The 14,943-nt window shown below is 59.4% G+C and overlaps 2 protein-coding genes across 8 annotated transcripts in view; both read right to left on the reverse strand.

Moving 5' to 3' along the window:
• LOC136109470 (dynein axonemal heavy chain 9-like) overlaps positions 1 to 4,662 on the reverse strand; it is a 194,874-nt gene extending 190,212 nt beyond the window's left edge. For 6 of the 7 annotated variants that reach the window (XM_071816735.1, XM_071816739.1, XM_071816737.1 and 3 more), the window contains exons 1-4: positions 4,538 to 4,662; positions 1,693 to 1,889; positions 881 to 1,039; positions 9 to 89 (exon numbers count right to left, since the gene is read on the reverse strand). In XM_071816735.1, coding sequence (XP_071672836.1) covers positions 9 to 89; positions 881 to 1,038 — 239 coding nt within the window. In that variant the 5' untranslated portion in view covers position 1,039; positions 1,693 to 1,889; positions 4,538 to 4,662. The remainder of the gene's footprint in view (positions 1 to 8; positions 90 to 880; positions 1,040 to 1,692; positions 1,890 to 4,537) is intronic. The other variant, XM_071816733.1, reaches the window with a different exon arrangement.
• A 562-nt stretch (positions 4,663 to 5,224) lies between these two features.
• The window catches only part of LOC139829316 (uncharacterized), a 31,828-nt gene continuing 22,109 nt past the window's right edge, over positions 5,225 to 14,943 (reverse strand). The window contains exons 3-13 of the mRNA XM_071816355.1: positions 9,117 to 9,789; positions 8,885 to 8,979; positions 8,665 to 8,756; positions 8,392 to 8,530; positions 8,034 to 8,225; positions 7,655 to 7,786; positions 7,374 to 7,451; positions 6,868 to 7,088; positions 5,995 to 6,148; positions 5,724 to 5,862; positions 5,225 to 5,439 (exon numbers count right to left, since the gene is read on the reverse strand). Of these exons, the coding sequence (XP_071672456.1) occupies positions 5,315 to 5,439; positions 5,724 to 5,862; positions 5,995 to 6,148; positions 6,868 to 7,088; positions 7,374 to 7,451; positions 7,655 to 7,786; positions 8,034 to 8,225; positions 8,392 to 8,530; positions 8,665 to 8,756; positions 8,885 to 8,979; positions 9,117 to 9,789 (2,040 nt within the window). The 3' untranslated portion in view covers positions 5,225 to 5,314. The remainder of the gene's footprint in view (positions 5,440 to 5,723; positions 5,863 to 5,994; positions 6,149 to 6,867; positions 7,089 to 7,373; positions 7,452 to 7,654; positions 7,787 to 8,033; positions 8,226 to 8,391; positions 8,531 to 8,664; positions 8,757 to 8,884; positions 8,980 to 9,116; positions 9,790 to 14,943) is intronic.

Raw genomic sequence — 14,943 nt, forward strand, 5'->3', positions numbered from 1 at the left:
TTACCCACCTACACTGGGCCATCAGCTGTCCCCCAACATCATCTGTTTCCCCTGGGCCTGATTCAGGGCTTCCTCCAGCTACACATGGACTGTGGAAATGGGAGAAAGCTGCATGAGGCACAGACAAACCCTACAGGACAGAAAGTGCTGAGTTCAGCATGACAGCAGCTCTGCTACTGACAGAACATCGCTGAAAAAAAGCCATCGTGTTTCTGCAGGCATTAGCAACAGCTCTCCAGCCAGCAGGGCTTTGCCCCGAGTCAGCCTGAACCAGTACAGCACAAAGGTTTTCAAAGGGCAGGAGGAAATACCACTCCCAGGCTCCTGAGCATCTAAAGCCCCTCTGGCCCTGACAGATGAACAGCAGCCAGCTGAGATGCACCATTTCCAGACAGCCCCCAGCAGGTGTCCATCAGCAATTACTCCTGTGGATGGCTCCTAGTGAACAGTGACGAAAGAGTGCCCAGAGCGGGTGTGGAGTCTCCTTCTCTGAGACATTCGAACCCGCGTGGACCCACCTGTGTGATCTGCTCTGTGACCCTGCGTGAGCAGGGCTTGGACTGGGGGATCTGCAGAGGTCCCTTCAGCCCAACCAGCCTGGGATTCTGTAAAGGGCATTTCTGAAAAAAGTCCCTTGAGGTGTAGCCCCTGTGGTGGGGCTAAGTTAAAACACAGCCAGCTGCCCAGTGACCTCCCAGGCACTTTGCAGATCATGATGATTTTCTGTGCGGGAGCAATTTTCCTTAGTTGAAGCCTACATGAACCCCAGGTGGCCTGTTCTTCTCAACTCATGGAATTAGCAGCTCCACCACCAGCACTCTCCCTCTACACAAAACCAGCACCACAGGGCACCATGCACTGGCCAGGCTGCTCTGGGTACCTGTTCTTCCAGAACTCCAGCTCCACCTTCGGGTTCGGATTGCTGCCTTGCAGGAGAGGCTCTGAAGACTCTTTCCTCAGCGCCTCCTGGATCTGGTGGCTCCAGTCTATGATGGCCGACTCCATGGCATACACCAGAGATTTATCTATCCGTTCCATGCTGTAGTAAACAGAGTACGTGATTAACTTTGTTGATGTGCATTGCTCAGTTGGATCTACTTCCAATGGCCGTGTGGGCAGCTGGATTTTACAGGGTTTCACATTTCAAAACCACAAAACAATCAAACCCCATAAGATTTTGTCACTGGTTTAATATAGGAATTACACTCTGGAGAAAATGGCTGAATGTCTGCAGCAGTGTGGGCAACAACACTGTTCATAAAGTGAATGGTGGAAATGAAGAGCCAGTCGCCACCTCTCTGCACAGCCAGTCATTGTCACATCAGATCCATTCAGGTTCAGGATCTGACCTGGAGACTCACACATCCAGCAAGATTCTCTCTCCCCATACCATTCTCCCTCAAAATATTCTACATCCCTGCAGTCATTAACTCACTTAATTCAGCAAGAAACACCACCAAGTGGGCTGGGAAGCTGAGGACAGGTCACCCCACTGCCTTGGAAGCAGTAACTTCTCACAAAATCCCACCCGCACCACGTCCTGTCTGAGGAGTGATTCATTCCACTGCACCCACACATCTCCTGGGGTTCCACAGGGGCACGCACGCAGCCCAGACACGATGACAACTTGATGTACAAACGCATCTGCTTCTCTGGACCTTCCAGAACCTGTTATTTTGGGGTGGTACTCACGATTTCTCATTTTCCAGATCAATGTCCTCAATTCCCTCTGAGCCAGCTGGGAGAGGCAGCAAGGTCTTGCCATCTACTTGGCCAACAACTGTGAAAATGGTACTTTTGAGGTTGTGGACATGACGCACGATGTCTTGTGACACCACTTGTGGCCAGCCCTGATGGTTCTTCTTGTTCGTCAGGATGGGCACGATCACCTACAGCGGGAGTCACGGAAGACCAATGGAGAAAAAAGTGCAGCAGGAGACGGACAGGCCACCAGGCTCTGAGGTCTGTGCTTGGCCAAGCCTGGAGACCCATATTCATTGCTGTCTCAAGCAGTTCCCATGTGAAATAGAGGCAGCTGATGATGAATGGGCATCTCTACAGGCCCACTTTATACAGCAGAACACCCTTTCCCCCAAATCCAAGCAGCCAAGGAGGGTGGAAGCCAGTAGACAAAGTGAGCAGCCCCATCCCCAGGCTCTCCCAGCCTTTCAAGCCCGCGCAACTGGAGATGGCCCCATGGGCTGCTGTCCCTTGCCCTCACAACTGTCCCCGGTGCTTGGTCCCCATGTCCCTGCCCATGGGCACAGCCGTCAGGCTGCCCTTTGAGCCTGCCAGGGCTGGGCTGAGCTCAGTGTGCTGCAAGGGAAGGTCTGCTGGTACCCCCTGGGATACACTGGGGGTGAGGGTCCCCCAGGTCCCAGCTGCAGCCCACCAAACAGGAGCTTTGCCTTTATCAGCACTTTTACTGACCCGGCAGCATGGGGTTGTGGGGCTGGTCGGGGTTTGCCCAGATTTGAGCTGCTTTTGGCTTGTTTGAGCTGTGACAGCAACACCGTGTCTGTCACCTATCCTGGCTGGCTCTGCACTGGGACCAGCCTGTGGCAACAGCCTAACAAAGCCAGGTTGTCCCTAGTGACAAACAACAGCCCTTTGTGTTACTGGACTCGGGGTGGGGGTAGGGGAGGGGGGGGAGGTGACTAAAGGCATAAAAATAGCTGCAAATGGACATAAAATTGAAACGGAATAAAGCAGCTCAGCACCTCCATGGTGCTGTCCCAGGATGCTGAAGACTCTTTGGAACTGTGGCTGGCTCTGTAGACCCGAAGAAGACCCGACCAGCCACCTTCGTGCCCAGGGAGCCGTGGGAAGGGGGAGCACAACCCCAGGGAACACACGGGCAGGTGCTGACGAGTTCACCTTCAGCAGTTTTAGCTGCATTATTAGCAAGATGTGTCTCTATTACTTAAAGCATGTGGACTGCTAATGCCAGTGATGTTGTAACCAGGCAAATGATAGCCGTTCATTTTCTTTCTGACTGTTAAAATGATAACTGGACTCAGGATGAAGCCCCAGCCCACAGAGCAGGTGTGTTCCCTTCGGCACCGCAGGAGTGAAGCAACAAGTGGACAAGGTCACCAGCTGTGACCCCTCACTGAATAAAGACAAAGTGTGGGCAGAGCAACACACGACCCCAACCCCAGGAAATTCAAGACCTTTTTCACCTTCACGCAGACCCACCCCATCTGCCTGACCCAGCACCACCGCTGCTTTTGCCTTCAAGTGAAGCTTGAGAGGAAAATAGGATGAAAACCAGGCACAATCTGCTCCCTGCAGAAATACTGCATGTCTGCACAGGGGAGAGCAAAGCCTGCAAACACGCAGCTGGGACGCACAATCCCGGCTCCCAAAGGCATCCAGAAAACAGGATTTAACAGGATCTGCCAAAGTGTTCCACCTCACCATCTACCCATAGCAGACGGTGCTTGCAATGCTATTGGCCAGCCGTGATGCAAAACCACTGTTTGTGCAGACTTCGCAAGACCACGGGGCTCATCAAAACAAAAGCTCCCCATATAAATAATGTCTTTTCTCACAAAACCAGGATAACCAGTCTGGCAGCCTGCTCTTGGGAATCCAATCTATCAGTCACCATCTTAATATACCAAACATCATGATCAGAGCTTCTCGAATCCAGCAGCTCCTCTGCTTTCCCATTACAGCCTCATTCCTGAGACTTCTCCAGGTGAGGAGCCATCAGGAATAAACCGAAACAACATTGTCTAGTTCAGGCTAATAACACAGCAAAGCAAAAGCACTCGAACCTCTTGACGATCTCTTTAAGAAAACATCAGCCCACCTGAGATAACCCGACACTGAGCTACAGGAGGCTCCTGAACATCACAAAACACTTTTTCACTATGAGAGTAATCGAGCACTGGCCCAGGTTGCTCAAAGAGGTTGTGAAGTCTCCATCCTTAGAGATACTGAAGAGCTACCTGGACATGGCCCTGGGCAACTGGCTCTGGATGGCCCTGCTTGAGCAGGGGTTTGGAGCAGGTGACCTGCAGATGTCCCCTCCAGCACCTGTGGGTACATCAGTCCCACAAGGACCCCACTGATAGACAGAGCTGATGTGGATCAGCATTCAGGTGGTTTATATGAGTTCTAAAGCCGTCCATGGTACTGCAAAGGGCAGAGTTAAGGGTACAAGTGCATCAGCAGAGAAGGGAGGGAGGCCAAGGAGCCTGTCTGTAGGAGGGGACACCTTCCCCGCTGCCATGTGCGAGGGGCACCCGGTACTCATGGGTGCCAGGGCTCCCTCTGCACCTCCGGGGCTGCCCAGGCCTCACAGGATCCCAGCCTGGTTAGGTTGAAGGGATCTCTGCAGATCCCCCAGTCCAAGCCCTGCTCACGCAGGGTCACAGAGCAGATCACACAGGTGGGTCCAGGCGGGTTTCAGTGTCTCAGAGAAGGAGACTCCACACCCGCTCTGGGCAGCCTGGGCCAGGCTCTGCCATCTCCCAGCAAACAAATTTCTCCTCATGTTGAGCCTGCGCCCGTGGCCCCTCATCCTCACCTCCTCCACGAGGGCGGCAAAGTGCCGCAGGGCATCGGCGGGCAGGTCCCCGCAGAGCAGCTCCCCGGGGCCGGCGCCGGGGGCCCGCAGGAAGAACAGCCCCTTGCGGCGGGCGGCGGGGGGCGGCGGGGGCGGCCCCAGCTCCAGCTCCCCGGCCGGGCCCCGCCAGAGCAGCAGCGCCGGCCCCGCCGTCCCCGCCAGGAAACTCCGCAGCAGCGGCCCCGCCGCCTCCCCGCCTGCCCAGCGCTCCCAGCGCTCCGCCGGCACCCCCAGCCCCCGCGCCGCGCACCGGCACAGCCGCTCGGCGCCGGGCACCGGCTCCACCGCCTGCTCCATCCGGCCGGCACCGGCGGGTGTTTGCGGCGAAGAGCCGCGTTGCCCGGGGGAAGGGACACTGCGAGGAGCCGGGGGCGGGCCGGGGCGGGACCCAGCTCGCCTGGGAGACGCAGCTGCCCCGGGCAACCACGGGTATCAACACAAGCTGGGGATGGAGGGCCTGAGAGCAGCCCTGCGAAGGACTTGGGGGTGCTGGGGGATGCTCCCTCTGGGGGGGGTCTGGATACCACTGGATCCACCTGGGCACCCCCAAAGTGGCTTTTTAGCACTTATTTTTCTCCTGAAAAAGCAAACACAGTGGGGCTTTCTCCCATCCTGCCCCATGGAACCCCACTCAGACCACACCAGTGCTTGGTTGCCCATCACCATTTATTGCAGCTGCTGCCTGCTCAGCGCCCAGGGCGGTGGGACCGGGCCCGAGACCCCCATCCTGCCCGGCTGTCAGGGGGTTGATTCACTGCGGGGGGGCTGGATGGGCGGCAGCAGACTCGGCGCCAGGGTGAAGCGTCTGGAAGACGAGACTGGTTGGTGCAGCAGCACGGCCGTTAGCAGCGAGGAGGGGGTGCCTGGGGGCGAGGGGCAGGGTCAGCCACAGACACCCACAAACAGCGTCCTGCCCCCACCCTGAAGCACACAGGCTGTTGTCCCACACTGCCCAGCACCACACCCCATGTCCCCCCAGCTCCCTCCAGCTCCACCATGAGGAGCGGCTGCCCCAGCAGCCAGTGCTGCCCCCACATCCCAGCCCAGATCCCAGACCCCCATCCTACCCTGCCCAGCTGCGGGCACAGACCCGTCCCCCCAGACAGCAGGGTGTCCTCTGCCCCCCGGTGCCCTGACAGGGCCATACCTGGCCGGCTCCTCAAGGTCGAGGTGCCTGGGGTGGCCCTTGGCGTTGTGGGCAGCTGAGAGCCCCCCACCATGGAGAGCTGCTCGTCCTGCCGGTTCCCATCAGTGCCGTCCTGGCCCAACAGCTGCATCGCGTCCTTCTGGGAAGGGGAGAGCGTGTGACCCAAACACGGGGCCCCATTCCGCATCCCCCAGCAACCCTCCCCCAGCCAGCTCTCCCTGGGGAAACGGAGGCACAGATCTCCCCGCAGGCTCAGCATCCCCTTCCTCACCTCCATCATCTCTGCCTTGTTGGGGCTGCGGGCACTGGCTTGGGACGGCCGTGGGGTGCTGGGCGGTTGGGGCTGGAAGCGTGGGGGCCTGACGGTGTGTGGGCCCCCGCAGCTCCGCGGAACAGTGGGGTACCTGCACTCGCCCGTCCGCTCCCTGTGGGACAGGACACAGGGTGCTCAGTGCCTGGCAGGTGGCACCCCATGTGTCACTCGATTCCAGGAAGGGGTCAGGGGGCGCTCCCTGTTTGGGGGGAGTTACTCACGGTCCAGGCGCCAGCATGTTGACGGGCCGGTCGCAGGACAGGCAATGGAAACCAGGCAGCAGCTGCCTGGAGAGGGGAGAAAAAGGCTGGGGAGCTCCTGGGGGGCACAGCCCCACCTGCACACCGTCCCCTGCCACAAAAAGCCTCTGCACCCACCCCCCAAGATTGGTTCAGGACGGCTCCTCCCACACGTGCCCCCTCATTGTGCCGCCTCCATCGCTGGGAAGCTGCAGCTGGCAGGAGCACAAGGCACAGCCACTTGCTCAGCATCCCCAGGGGCGCTGCCCACATGGCTCCCACGCCAGGGTACCACAGCGGCACGAGCTGGGACAGCCAGCAGGAACAGGGCCGGCACTGCCAAAGCCACCGCTGTCCCCATCGCACTCACTTCCTAGTCCCAGCAGCATCATCACGCTCTGGCTGCAGCGCCTTCTCCTGGAGCTGCTGCCGGCTGAGGCTCTTCCAACGCTCCTCCTGCTGCTCCCGGAACGCCCCCAGCTCCCGGCGGTCCAGCTGTGGACGGGTGACACCCTCAGCCATCTACCCCAGGATGGGACATGGCGGTCCCCAGGGGGACAGCCGGGAGGGGGCACCATCGCAAGGATGCTGCCTCAGGCTGCCAAGCCCCCAAGATGCCAGTTCTGCGTGGAGGGGACGAGCCCTCACCTTGCAGTCCATCTGTCTCTGCAGCTCTTTCTGGAACCGGTGCCAGCTCTCCTCCTGGCCTGTCACCCGGCTCGTCACCTCCTCCATTGCCTTGTTCAGCCGCTCCTCGTACGCCTCAAACTGGCTGCGACTGACTTTGTCAGCCAGGGCGGCTTTGTCTGCTTTCTAGCAACAGGGAAAGGCAGGAGAGTGGTTGAAGACAGGATGGAGGGACAACAGGAGAGGGAGAAGTGGCTGCGTGGCCCTGTTCACCCCATCACCCCCGTGGGGTTGGTCCCACCAGCCGAAGGGACTCAGGATCACAGAGGGACCTGGCAAAGGACCCGCAGCCGGGCTGGAAATCCTCCCTCCCCCTGGCTGGTTGTGCCAGCCAGCATTCAAGGGACAAGGGGTGTCTGTCACCCTGCCTGGGACACCCTTGGCTGGCACCAGCGACCCTCGAGCCCGTACCTCATCGATTCCCAGCAGCTGCAGCTCCTCCCTGTCTGCTTTCTGCTTCTTGAGCCTCCCCAGGGCCTGGGACAGAGCCTTCCAAGGCAGACAGCAGCCCGTGACGCCACGGTAGGGTCGGAGCTGACCCCCGGCCAGCCGAGCACCCCCTGCCTCCCCACCCCATCAGAAACCTCCAGGAAAGGCATCGGGAAGCTGTGCAGGGCTGCGAGCAGGGTGGCAGGGGGACAGATCCCTTGGGGTCCCAGCCTGGGCTCTGCCTGCAGGTTACAGACACTCACCTTGATGTCATTCTGCTCCTGCTGGCGATCCTGCTGGAGGTTTGCAAGGCCCAAGCTGAACTTCTCATAGTCCTTTTGGAGCTGCATGATGCTGGCCTGGAGGCACTTGAGCTGCTCGTCCTGCTGCAGGGACTAAGAGGACAAGGCGGGGCTGAGCAATGGGGGTGGCTGCCCCGCAGGGACAGACCCAGGGTTTTTGGCTGGTGGCCACGGGCTTTCAGTGTAAGCAGAACATTTTCTCCAAGGCTTTAATTCCCTTCCATGCTGCTGACTCCCACAAGCCAATTAGGGGGGCAGCCAGGGGCTCCCCCGCGTTACAGCAAAGCAGAAATGCCTGGGGGTCCTGGCAGTTCAAGCTCCCTACACTGCATCTCCTTACCTGTCTCCTCCACTTCGGGTAACTCTCCACCTTGCCGCCCGCCTTCTGGGCCAGGGACGCCACCTGCTCCTCGAGCTTCTCGCAGCGCTGGAGAAGCTTCCCTAGTAGCACCATGGTGTCCGGGCTGCAGACGTGGCACCCTGCCTGCTCGTGTCCCCCGCTCTGCGCCGTCGCTCTCGGCTCGTCCACCTGCTGGCAGGGGAGGAGGAATCAGCTCTGAGCCGGGCCAGATGCGGCCCACAAGCCCAGGTGCTGTGGAGGTTCCATGGCCCCATCCAGCCAGGGGACGTGGCCGGGACCCCGCCAGGGCTCCCCCCGAGCCAGCGGGGGCTGGGAGCACTGCCCCCCCGGGCCTCACCTCTGCCTGCAGCTGCTGCGCTGTCTCCATCACCAATTTATTCACATACTCGGCCGCAAACTGCTCCAGCTGGGCCTGAGTCGGCTCCTGCTGCTTCCCCAACTCCTTCCGCTCTGCCTTGACCTTCTGTCCCTTGGGCCTGGCCAGCGAGACGGGGGCAGGGGCAGGCTTAGCCTTTGTGGGGGTGTTTGTCACCCCCAATAATGGGATGCTCCCAGACCCCAGGCTCCCTCACAGCCCTGCAGGGTAGGAAACCCTCTCCCATCCTTTTACCGTGGCTGTTGGGTCATCTGGGCGCTGCCGTCTGCTTTCCGGCCGGCTCCAGCCCCCCTCATCTTTCTGGGAGCATCCTCCACCTTGCTGATCTGGGAACGGCAGTGGGGGCAGTGAGGGCACAGCCCCCTGTGTCATTCCGGCACGGGGACCCTTCGGCTGCCCCCTCCCTGCCCAAACTGACATCCCCGCAGCCCCTCGGGGACTTCTGCCGGCTCACCTTCTCCTCCTGCCCGTGGAGGGCCCTGGCCATGTCTTGCAGGAACGACATCTGGCACTTGAGGTCGGCCAGGATGCTGGTGATGCTCTGCCGGCCTAGAGGGACATGGTGCAAGGGGATGTGCTGTCGGTGAGGGCGTCTCAGCCTTGGGGCCAGGCTCTGAGCATGACGAGCCCCTGAGCCAGGGTGTCCTCACACCAAACAACCCCCGCCAGCCCCCCCGTGCTCTCACCTCCCTCCGGGAAGAGCCGGCGCACGTTCTCAAGATCCGCGCGTTCTGCTTTTGCAGATTTCAGCTGCTCCACCTCCTCCTTCAGACCAGTGCAGATGTTGCCAAGCTGCCCAACCTGGGAGAGAACCTCCCGCATCTCCGACTCATAGCTGGAGATGATGGTGGAGCTCGAGGAGCCCCAGGGTTTGGCCGGCTCTTGGGCATCCCCTGGGATGGTGGCTTGGGAGCTGGAGGACCCAGGCTGCACCCCAGGGATGGTGGTGTGGGTCCCAGGTGATCCTGGCTGTTTCCCCAAGGTGCTGGCCTGGGTGTCAGGGGCCCCTGGCTGTGTCCCCAGGTGGGTGGTGGCCTGGGTGCCCTGTGACCCTAGCTGCATCCCCAAGGTCCTGGCCTGGGTGCCCAGGGATCCTGGCTGCATCCCCGGGGTGGTGACACCGGCATCAGTAGACCTCGTGTGGTCAGATGGAGCGCCTGACAACTTCACAGGGGTCACTGGTTCCTCCTGTGTCCCTGCTTGCATCCCCGGGGAGCCAGACCCTGCAGTCCCCTTGCTGGTCTCCATCCCAGGCTGTGTCCCACGTCCCTTCGGCCCCAGTGCTGAGCTCTTCCTGGTCTGGCTGTCCGTGGCCACCTGGGTGGGCTCGGCGGGGGCAGACTGGCCCCCAGCGCCCTCCTGGGAAGAAGAGGCAAAGGGCAGCAGGGTTACTGGCAGCTGGGCAGCCGTGAGGACAGACCCCAGAACCCCCTGCCATGTCCCCAGTCCCTGTCCCCAAACCACCATCTCACGGGGACAAACCCGTGTTCAACATGAGAACCCAAATGCAAAGGGATCACGGGGTCAGCCCGGCCATGGAACCTGGAAGATGGAATCCCCAGGGATGGACCCCCAGCATCACTGCCCAGCACCCCCAACCCACAGGCTGTGCCCCAAGGCAGGAGGGCTGGTGTCCCCGAGGGAGCAGAGGACGCAGCCACCTCCTGTCCCTGCGCAGCCCGGCAGCGTCCTGGGGCTTCCCCTGGAGCTGGGCGAGGACAGGGACACCCGTTCAGATGTGGGTGTGGGATTTAAAGAGAATCCCCAAATGAACTGGGGCAGTAGACAGAGGGACGCTGGGCAGGGTTGTGGCCGGGGGCTGCAGGTGAATTGCACAGGCAGAGCTTTATTTCCCCTCCTTCCCGTCCCATGGTTCTGTTTTTGGGCTCTCTAGTTCAAAAGTGCCTTAGCAACTCTTGGGACACCCTTCCCACTCTTTGCTCCTGCTGCCCTCCACGCTGGTGACACCAGTGGCTGTGGGGCAGGGGCACAGTGTGACAGAGCAGCATGAGCAGGGAGGGACGAGGGCCCAGCTCCCACCTGGGGCACCAGGGGATGCTCACCAGGCCAAGGGTCTCCTGTATCTCCTGGATGTCCTCTGCCAGGCTGGAATGCGCCTCCTGCAGGGCATGCATGTCCTCTGCCAGGCCGGAATGTGCGTCCTTCATCTCCCGCATGTCCTCTGCCATATCAGAGTGCACCTTCTGCATGGCCTCCTGCATCTCCCGCATGTCCTGGGCCATGCCAGAGTGCGCCTTCTGCATGGCCTCCTGCATCTCCCGCATGTCCTCTGCCATGCCAGAGTGCGCCTTCTGCATGGCCTCCTGCATCTCCCGCATGTCTTCTGCCAGGCAGGACTGCGCCTCCTTAAACTTGTTGATCTCCTCCCAGAGATCCTGAAGCGAAGCCCTTTTCTGGGAGAGTGGGTGTCGGGGTGAGCCCAGGGGAGGGTCCCTGGGGACCTGGACCCCGCTGTGCTCTGCTGCGGGAGCTCGGGCTTAACCCAGCCCTTGAGCTGAGGGCGGCACGAGGGCAGCGCGGAGCCCAGAGGAGGGGGCGTCTCGTGGGGGAGCACCCAGGGACCAGCAAGAGGTTCTACCTTGTAGATGTCTCTCTCCTTCTCTTCCTGGCCAGGCTGTTCCTTCGTGACCTTGTCCTTCCCTAAGCTGGGGGTCGGGCTCTGCCCTGGCTCCAGGACGGACAGCTCCTGCTGGTCCGGCTGCCCGATGATCATGGCTTTCAGCAGCTTGTGCAGCGCCACCAAATCCACAACCCCAACTTGGGGTGTCCCGATGGCAGCGTCCAGCATCTCCAACAGACTGCGTGTGGCCATCGCTGCTGTTCTGCTTGAAAACACTGAACCCGAAGTAGGGAGACAGGAGCTTTTCTGTCCGGAGGTGATCTTGGAGGGATGGACAGACAGCAGCCTTTCTCCTGCTCCTTCTTGCCACAGAAAGCGATCAGTCACCAAAACAGATCCAAGTTCCGAAAGCAATCCGAGCGATGGAAGTGATCCAGTCACCAAAGCAATCCAAGTGCCGAAAGTGATCAAACCACCAAAAGCGGTTCAACCACCAAAAGCGATTCCACCACCAAAAGCGATGCAACCACCAGAAGTGATCCCACCACCAAAAGCGGTTCCACCACCAAAAGCGGTTCAACCACCAGAAGTGATCTCACCACCAAAAGTGATGCAACCACCAATAGCGATTCCACCACCAAAAGCGATCCAACTGCCAAAATGAGTCCACCACCACAGTGATCCCACCACGGCAAGTGATCCCACCACGGCCAGTGACCAAATGGGCACGGGGCACAGGTGACAGGGGACAATATAGTGTCTCTGTTGCCTGGCAACAGCTGCCCCAGGAGCCAGCGGGCGCCGCCCTGGTCATTGTGATGAAGTTATCCACGGGATGGGAGGTGCTGAGGGTCCCTCCTGCCTTTCCCACTTCACCACCTACATTGTAGCTGGTGACACCTCATATTTTGGGGCAGGTCACTGCAGCCCGTGCCCAGATTCAAAATACAATCAGACAAGTCATGGGGAATGAAATCTCACTTTACTGAATTAAATACCCTCAGTTTTAATTGCAGAGAGAGTGGCTTTATCCCTGTTGTGTACTCAATCAAGCTCTCCTGACGTTTAATCCTTTCCTTTCCCCACAGCACAGTGGCCTCGGAGGCGATTCCCCTTCGTGGCAGATGTGCAGTGACTGGCTCACGAGTGCACCAGCACCTGGGAACCTGGGCTGAAAACAAGGCCAAAGTGCCTGGTTTAGGATGCCTTTCCCTGCGGCTGATCAAGGCAGACGGATGTCTTTGGAGAGGGAGCTGTTCTGAAGGGATTTCTTCTGCCTCTCTTGACCATTGGCATGAGCCAGTGGCTGCTGACCAGGAAATGTGCTCATCGCTTGCTCCCTCATGAACACTGTCCTGGCCTTTTCAGCTATAAAGAAATAAACCAGAGTATGTTTCCTGTCCTCTGTTGAAGAAGGCGCTGTGAACTGAAGTTGCTCCATAGCTGAAAGGGAGACCACAACACAGAAAGCAGGGCTGCCATGATTCCTCTGAGAGTGAACCCCACATCCCAAAGCAAGCCGGTTCTTAGAGACGGCCAAGTTTCGAGCAGCGCTGTCACACGTGAGCTGCGAGTCACACGAGGAAGAGTTCCGGAGGATGGAGCGTGTCCCCAGATGGTTTTTGCCAGCGCTGACTGAGGAAGAGGCGTCCTGTCCAGGGGCCTCTGCAGAGAGATCTCCAGGCAGAGCAAGACACTGGGGGGCAACAGCCCCTCTCAAACCCCATTTTTCCACCCCAAGTGGCCGCACTGCAATGGGCAAGCCTTCATCCCGGGCCAGAGATGCTGGGTCCAGAAGTCATGGCTTGCTCCTGGGAGGGTCTTTTTGTGTCAGCCACCTCCTGTGTTTCACCACCCATTTTTCACTGTCACTGACTTTCATTTCTTTTCCCTCTACGCTCTCCTCCGGTTTTGCCGTGGAGAGCAGATGCCAACAGTCTATTCCAGCCTTAGGGGATCTTGCAGACTTCTCCTTTGCTGTCTGTGGGGCTGGTGATTGCCTTCTGCTACTCCTGCTTAATTCTGAAGACTAATTCCTGGCAGATGTGGTTGGTGCTGCTGAGCAACACTCTTGGCTTTTTGCTGGTGCTCAGTAGGACACCTACAAGAAAGCAGGTATCAAAAACCTCCAGTTCTTGTGTTGAATGGTGGTGTGAGGAATCATTTAACTTCTCACTTTCATACTGAGCTCCTGGGGTTTTTGGCAAGATTGGCCTCAAAAAGGGCTGGGTCTGTCCTGGAGGATGGTGGGGAGAGCACTAAATTCAGTTCAGCACACAGAAAGCAAGGCCCGTACCGGGAACCGTGTGGGGCCCGGCCAGTGCCTCGTGTCCCAGGGGGCCCTGCCTGACTTTCTGTGCCCTAATGGGGTGCGAAGCCGAGCAGGGGCACAGGGAGCTGGGTGAAGAGGCTCCTGTGGGACCCCAAAACCCTCCCCACCCATCGTGCTGGTCCTCATTGCATCACCCCGTCCCTACCGCTCCCTGCACAGGGCAGCTGGCATCAGAGCAGTGTCCCCTCCCCAAACCCACTGCACCCCAGTGCTTTGAGCACCCTGGATGTCCAAAATGTCCTTTGCATCCCGAGGTGCCCTGCCTGGGCTGGAGATCCTCCCCAGGCAGCACCCATGTTCTGGGGGCGCCATCCAGACCCAACACGCTGACCATGCCGCCCAACTTCCCCGACGCTCTGGCCACGTTCTCCAAGCTGTAAACCCCTGAGAGCCGGCAGAGCAGCAGCAGCCCCATCTCCTCCATGGCCTGTGCCCGTGGGAGCTTCAGCCCCTTCTGGGCTTCCTTGCCCCACAACCACCAGCCCGCCTGGCTGCCCCCTCCTCACCCACCGCCCATGGCCTCCACCACCCCCTGCCCCCCAGAAAGCCACGGCCACCATGGACGGCCAGAGCCGACTGGGCTGGAGGAGGTGGGGGAGTTGGGGGGGTCCAGGGCCAGGGCGTTGGGAGCGGGGGCTCCCCTGAGAATCGCACTGGAAGAATTTTCAAGGTATTATTTCTAGGGTGGGGGGAGCACACACTGCTGGGGAGGGCACTGGCCCTTGAGAGCCTCTAGATGGCCTTTTCTCCCCTCAGTTTTTAAAAATATATATCTAATGTATATAAACATCCTAGTGCCGAAAGTGATCAGTCACCAAAACAGATCCGAATGACCAAAGTGATTCCATCACCACAGTGATCCCACCACGGCCAGTGACCAAATGGGTGAGGGGCACAAGTGACAGGGGACAGTATCTGTAAAGGGGTGAGAGAGAGCGTCAGTGAGACGGCGCAGATCTGAACCCCAAGGTCCCCCATCACTAACAAGGGCCCCCCCCACACCCACCAGGGCTGGTCGAGCACGCCCTGGTGAAGGTTCTCGGTGTTATTTGAAAATGTTCATTCAAAATGGCATTTTAAGAGGTGGTTTCCTCAGACCAAGCAGAAGCCCACAGGCACAGCTCGTTCACCGGCCCTGTGCCTCACCCCAGCGCCGCATCACGGCTCCCCCAGCCCCCGGCATGGGCCATTTCTTACTGAGAAGCTGACGGAAGACCCAGGTAATGGAGCTGTCCCACTGCCACTGCAAAAACGCCAGCCCTGCCGGGGTCATGGCGTCCTCGTGCTTTCTGTACAAGTCAAACGTGCCAAAGGTTCGCACCTTGAGGCTGCGGCTGGAAACAATAAGAGCACAAGAGCTGAGGTGATTCTCTTTTCTTGCAGCACTCTGGCAGGCAACTACTTCCCCACAGCACCCCAGAGTCTGTGAAACAGAGGTGGAAAACGAAGGCTCGTCAAAAATTCTCCCAGCTTCTCCAGCTCTCTGCACATTCCTGCTCCAGGCTGCTGTGCTGCTGGGCCGTCTGCCCCAGCGCGGCTTCCTGCTCCTTCACCGCCAGCCTCAAGGACCGACCGAAACTGTGGGATTTTTCCAGCGCTT

The sequence above is a fragment of the Patagioenas fasciata genome, chromosome 18 (assembly GCF_037038585.1).
Source record: "Patagioenas fasciata isolate bPatFas1 chromosome 18, bPatFas1.hap1, whole genome shotgun sequence".
NCBI lineage: Eukaryota > Metazoa > Chordata > Aves > Columbiformes > Columbidae > Patagioenas > Patagioenas fasciata.